Genomic DNA, 6918 nt, shown 5'->3' on the forward strand with positions numbered 1-6918 from the left:
CCGGGGGGACGGGCTGGCTGGATCCCTGGGCAATGGGCCCCGGGGGGCCGGGCTGGCTGAATCCCGGGGCGATGGGCCCCGGCGGGACGGGTTACTTGGGCCCGGGGCCGGGCTGGCTGGGCCCTGCCTCTCCTCCCTCTTGGTGCCTGGGCTCCGCTCTGCTCCGCTCCCGCCCCCTTTCGGGGTGGGGGTGTCACTTACCGGCTGGTCCCCTCCGGCGGCACCGCTGCCCCGGCCGCTCCCTGCTGCCACCGCCCCTGAGTGCCGGTCGTGGCCGGCCCAGGAGTCCCCGGCGGGCCCCCGGCGGGGCGGGCCCGGGATGGGGGCAGCCGCACCCCGGGCCGTGGGGAGCAGCGCGCCCGGCTCCTCGCACTCAGCCAGCACCTCCTCCAGCAGCTCCCAGTCCGAGTCCTCCGCCGGCCCGCCCGGCTGCGGCCGCCGCAGGCTGCTGCTGGGCAGCTCCGTGGGGGCGGGCGCCTGGCTCCCCTTGGCCTCCTCGCCCTGCCAGCTGGGGGCGCTGCTGCTTCTGCCCCACCTGCCGGGACGATCCGCGCCGGGGCTGCAGCTCCGCTTCCTCCTGCTCCTGCTGCTCCCGCTGCCCATGCTGCCGCTGCTGCCCCCCGGGCGCGGGGTGCTGGCCGGCCTCCTAACGGGGTGACTCGCCTGGCCGGGATTCCAGAGGCCAGCTGCTGCCGCTGCCTCGGAGCATCCTGGCTGCTGCTGGGGCAGGAGAGGCTGATCCCGGATCCCCTCTCCCCCCTCCCTGCCTCCCCCTTTCCTTAGAAGTGAAGCGACTGACTCCTCCTGGGGAAGGTCCAGTAGTGGCAGCCAGTGAGCACAGGAGCAGCAGCCAGGGAACCTGCCCTCCCAGCTGCAAGGAAAGGAAATCGGCTGTTTGGAAGCTGCGAATCCCAAGAATTTACCCTCGAGAAGGAACCAACTGGGTGTAACCTCGCTGTGAATGTGTGTGTGTGTGTGTGTGTGTTTGAACATGGATTCTGTGTGTGTGTGTGAACATGGAGCCAGTTCAAAAACAGCCTGGAAAAAAATCTTCAGAAAAGGAAATACCACAAAGCAGTGCTCACAACTTCAATCTGCTGTTGGGTCTAGTCGGTGGAAACTATGACAAATAAACATGGATATTTTTATTTTTTTATTTTCGTGTGTGTGTGTGAGAGAGAGAGAGAGCGTGAGCTGTAAAGTGAGAGAAGAACTCAAAGCAAAAACTTTAGATTCAAACTTCAGTTTAGTCCAGAGAAATACAGCCCTTTCCTCTTCACTCTTCCCCCAGCACAATGTTTTCATATTCTCTCATGCTTTCAAATTCAGTTCCTTTAAGGGCAGGACAAAAATCAAGCTATTTATAAAACATATTTGGACTCCTGAACATAACCAGGGCACTGGTCGGATTAATTGCAGAATAATTATGGATTTTGGACTGTAGGAAAGGACTGTGCTCTTTTGAAATTGCCCTTTCTAAAATGTGAATCAGATAGTTACCAAAAAGCCAAACAGGCTGAGAAAATAAGATCACACAGTAACTCATAAAAAGAATGTAGTATAAATTACAAATCAAAATATGCAATGATCCTTGGTTCACATTTCTCAAGGGGACAATAAATTGTTTTATATTATCTCCTTTTTTAATATGTGCTGTGTTTCACACCCCAGATGCATGCGATCTAGCCAAAAACTCATACTTTGGCTTCATATGGCTGTTATAGATCTCCAGATGGATAGTGTATAGGCTAGTCATACAAATTCTTCTTAAGCCTGATCTGCCCTAGCAAATTGACCATTACGAAAAATGGTTTTCAGTAGCAGCTCCTCTGAACTGGTATAAAAATGGGCTTACACTACACAAAACAATGTCTAATCCTGTTACAACCTGACCCCATCCTCACTTTTGGCTGGACACCAGTCCATAATAAACAGACCCAAATCCTGCCCCACATGCTTCTAAGCCCCTCTGAATCTGGGTAGTGACTGGTATGGTTCCCATTATGGGTCTGTCAGGCATACTCCCAGGAGCACACCCCAAGTTTGGCACCCTTTAAGAGCAGTGGGATCCCATAGTTCAGCTACCTCTATCCTCCAGGCCAATGACCCAGCTCTCCTGAATCCCCAATTATTTAGATATGTTCCCTCCCAGTGATCACCTGGCTCTGGGAACTGATTTCTAGTTAAACCCTTCAGGGCCAACATGGCAGGAAAGCAAGGGAACACAGGCTTAGCAAAGGAATTTCTTAACCACAGACACTTTACTCTTAGGCTATGTCTACACTACAGACCTTACAGTGGCAGAGCTGAACCGCTGCAGCTGCACCCCTGTAAATTCACCCATGCAGCTGCTCTATGCTGGCGGGAGAGAGTTTTCATGTTGGCATAATTAAACCACCCCAGTGAGCGGTGGTCACTGTGTCAGCAGGAGAGTGTCTCTCACTGATATAGCACTGTCCACACCTGCACTTCTGTTGGTGAAACTTATGTTGGTCAGGGGTATGTTTTTTTCACACACCCCTGACTGAAAAAAGTTTTACCGACAAAAGTGCTAGTGTAGACATAGCCTTAATAAAACACATGAGAGAGTTACAGAATCTTTGAAAAACAACAAAATCCAGAACTCACTCTGCTTAAACTGTTCTGACCCCGCTGTGAGGCCTGGGTTGGGTCAGTGTCTTTAGTCTGGGCAGCCCTTCCTACCTTCTCGCTCCTTAGTCTGATCTTCTTGCATGTGGTAATAGCTTGATCCCTTGCGAGATGCACGCACTTCTTAAAACACTGTCCCTTTTTTGCCCATGTGCTTCAGTGAGAGGAATTTCAGGCTCCAGCCCTGCTTCCCTGCCAATTGGCTTCTGTGTAGAGAGTCATTCAAAGTCAGTGGTCTACCAGGAGAAAACTCACTGCTTCAGTAGTGAAGAGCCATTCAGTGTTGATAGCTCGCTCATTGTTATCTCTGAGGTGTCCCACAACCCTGCGTGATCAGAACAGTGTCTGGAATAGACTGACCTTGTCAGGATCAGCCTAGTTTTCAACTCAAACTGGATGTCTTAATCTAACTTGGAGATTACAATACGAAGTGTAACCTTCACTCTGTCCTTCAATCAAAAATGGCATTCATAAAACCAAAGTGGAGTTCACAATTTGGCCCAGACACATCAGCAATCTGTCACAAATCCCATTTAAGAAATCTGATAGTAGAACTTTCAGGAAAACTGTTGTCCTGAAACAGCTTTACCCTGAGCAAAATCCTATTATCAGAAACCAGTAAGTAACATTAATTATTAAAAGAAAAAAATTCCATGTTATTATTATTATTCCAGTACCACCTACCAGCCCCAATCAGGCTTGGAGATCCATTGTGTTGGGCAGTTTATAACCACAGAATAAAAGCTGATCCCTGCCCTGAAGAGTTACAGTCTAATTAGACAACACATACAACCAAACATAGACTTCATAACACAAACATAAGCATCCAAGCACTATCAGCAACATGTATTAATTGATGCCTTCCTGTCTTGGAAGTCTTTTATAATCAGGTAGATGTTTAGTTACTGAAAACTTCAGATTAGTTTTTGGTACTATTTTTAGTGCCCTCCCTCCCCGCAATATGTACTCTAATGTGGGAGAGAACTGAATAAGGGAGATCAGTCTAAATAGAAACCAGTGTAATCTGGAATGTATGCTGGTGTAGCAGGGAACATAAAAGGAGAAGAAAATTCAATAATGGAATAGTTAAAGCTAATACTGAACCTCCTTATAATTAAATTTGATTTGTTTCTACAATCTTTATGCACCTGAAGCTCCAAATGAATTTAAATGAAATTATCCATTGCATCTGAGATCAAACATAAGGAACTCTAATATAGCTAATCTCCATTGATAAAATCTCTATTTAGAATATAGAAGTAGAATGAAAGATCTACCTTGTGTCAATGTGTAAATTATAAGGCTGTAGAAAATAGACCTCTATTTATGTGGCCAAATCCTACAGCTCTCCCTCTGTCCAAACACCCATTGACTCACATGAGAGTTTTGCTCATAGACTCATAGACTTTAAGGTAAGAAGGATCATCATGATCATCTAGTGAATCTGACCTGCACATTGCAGGCCACAGAACCTCACCCACCCACTCCCATGAGTCCATTAATGGCTATTAGCCAGGATGGGTAAGGAATGGTATCCCTAGCCTCTGTTTGTCAGAGAGTGGTGATGGACGGCAGGAGAGAAGTCACTTGATCATTACCTGTTAGGTTCACTCCCTCTGGGGCACCTGGCATTGGCCACTGTTGGTAGACAGGATACTGGGCTGGATGGACCTTTGGTCTGACCCAGTACGGCCAGCTCTTACCAGTCAGGCAGATCAAGGTCAAGCTTAGAGTTTTTAGTATCCTAGGTAACATAAATAGACTATATTTGTGCTGTGCTTTAAAAATTCGGGCTCCTAGTTAAACTGTCCTTCAAGAATATAACTTCCTGTTGATGAAAAAGATCTGCAGATGGTCTGAAGTCACGGAGTAGAGCAGATCTGCTACTCCACTTCATCAGAAAATAGTAAATACAGCTTTCTTTTATAATAGTATAAGCAGGGGTGTATGAACTCTCCGTTGACATTCATGATTTTCCATAGCACAGCTTTACAGGACCCAAATTCAGGTTCCCTCCCCTCCTTGCCCATGGGAAGATGGCTATTACGTGGGCTAGATAATAGTAGTGTGGGGCTCTGCTGAACATTGTTGGGGCAGGGAGGAGGATTAATTTATGTCGTCGCTTGGTTTGATCTAGGGTAAGTGGTATGGCTGTTTGTTTACTAGTGTATTTTTAAAAGATTTTCAAGGGCACCCAGCGCAATGGATGGGCGCTTTTTCACTACAGTCTAGCACAAATGTGAACGAATGAATAAATAATGCAATTGGCCTGTTCCTCTGTTATTGTGAATTCATAGCGTAATACCAGCGTGTGTTTGTTTGTAGTCACATGGGCTCTGATCCTGGGAGGTGCTGAACAGCCTGGCCTCCCGTTAATGTCAGTGGGCCAAATCCTGAGGTCCTTACTCAGGGCCAGATCCCCAGCTGATGTCTGATGGACATTGTCATAGCTTCACTGACTTCAGTGGAACCATGACAACTTACACTAGCTGTGGATCCATCCCTCCACTTTCACTTAGTCCTTTCTCAGGGAAGACACCTATACCTGCGTAAAGAGTCATTAAAGTACCCGATATTTGGCCTCATGGGAGTTTTGGATGCCCTGCCCAAAGGCAGGACAGGGCCCACACATACCGTAAATGACATTGCTTGGTTCTTTTACCTTCCGTAAACACACTGCCAGGATCCCCTGCCCTGTGTGCTCGCTGGGATGTTGTGCTCAGCTGTGTTCTCTTGATCCATTTTATTGACCTGCTGTAAAGAAGCATTTCTGTCCCTTTCCAAACGTAATTGTTGCTCCGGCTCCTGAGGGCTGCGGATTGAAATTCTTTTTGTGCGGTGCTAACGGGGTGCATTCCTCCCTGAGTGGAAGGGCATCCCAGAGATCAGGGACAAAACCTGTCTTTCAATCTTTTAACAAGAAGAAGTGAGCAAATTCCTCCTTTTGCTCCATCTTTTCAGCCAGGGTGAGTGCCGCGCCAAGCAGGGGCTGCTGTTTGTTGACTCTCTCTCTTTCTCTCCAGCTGGAATGTACACATAGGCACACAAAAAAGGGGATCGCTGCTAAACTTCCTCTTCTGAAGCTGGCAATGGCATTGTGATCATTTGTAAAACTCACATTAGGCATCTTCTAATTCACAGCAGTTACTAATTTAGAGACCTTCTCTGCTTTCTGAAAGACTGAAAACTCCCAGATCATTTCCTAGCTACCCTTATGGAAACAGCCTACTCTTTACTCTAGAGCAGTGCTTTCAGATTCATTTGGATGGGATGCCTATGCAGGTAAACTTCCTGTAAAAAGGGATTAAAATATGTCGCAGTTTGAATCCATTTGCTGCTTATTATGTTGCAAATGACAATGCTCCAGCCAAAAAAGTATTTCAGTATTCTACAGTAATGATTTGATGCAGTGCTGCATGCAGTTGCTGAATACTGTGACATTTCCTTTCCATAAAGTGTCAGAGGGGTAGCCGTGTTAGTCTGAATCTGTAAAAAGCAACAGAGGGTCCTGTGGCAGCTTTAAGACTAACTCTTGAAGAAGTGAGGTTCTTACCCACGAAAGCTTATGCTCCCAATACTTCTGTTAGTCTTAAAGGTGCCACAGGACCCTCTGTTCCTTTCCATAAAGACTTTCTTTTTCTTTCCACCAAGACTTGAAAATTAAAGGGTAGCTTTTCAAAGGCACAAAGGGCTGGTGGGCACCCAGCTGCCAGTGAAAGTCAATGAGAATTGACCATCTAAGTCAATGGTTCTCAGACAGGGGTATGTGTACCCCTAGGTGTACACAGAGATCTTGCAGGGAGTACATCAACTCATCTAGATATTTGCCTAGTTTTACAACAGGCTACAGAAAATTCACTAGCGAGGTCAGTACAAACTAAAATTTCATACAGACAATGACTTGTTTATACTGCTCTATATACTACACACTGAAATGTAAGTACAATATTTATATTCCTATTGATTTATTTTATAATTATACGGTAAAAATGAGAACGTAACCAATTTTCAGTAATAGTGTGCTGTGACACTATTGTATTTTTATGTCTGATGTTGTAAGAAAGTAGTTTTTAAGTGAGGTGAAACTTGGGGTATGCAAGACAAATCAGACTCCTGAAAGGGGTACAGGAATCTGGAAAGGTTGAGAGCCACTGATCTAAGTCACCTTTGTAAATCTCTCCCTACATTCCATTGCTAATATATTGATTGACCTTATAGGCCACACTTGAAATTTGATGTTTGTTTCTTCTAGTAATACAATCACTTATA

General features: G+C 46.2%; 1 protein-coding gene across 3 annotated transcripts in view; it reads right to left on the bottom strand.

Moving 5' to 3' along the window:
• Window positions 1–917, bottom strand: part of CYS1 (cystin 1) — a 42858-nt gene extending 41941 nt beyond the window's left edge. For all 3 annotated transcript variants that reach the window (XM_024199132.3, XM_024199130.3, XM_024199131.3), the window contains exon 1: window positions 202–917. In XM_024199132.3, coding sequence (XP_024054900.2) covers window positions 202–603 — 402 coding nt within the window. In that variant the 5' untranslated portion in view covers window positions 604–917. The remainder of the gene's footprint in view (window positions 1–201) is intronic.
• Window positions 918–6918: the final 6001 nt, after the last annotated feature.

This window comes from Terrapene carolina, unplaced genomic scaffold, assembly GCF_002925995.2.
Source record: "Terrapene carolina triunguis isolate 2854851 unplaced genomic scaffold, T_m_triunguis-2.0 Scaffold42, whole genome shotgun sequence".
Taxonomy (NCBI): Eukaryota; Metazoa; Chordata; order Testudines; family Emydidae; genus Terrapene; species Terrapene triunguis.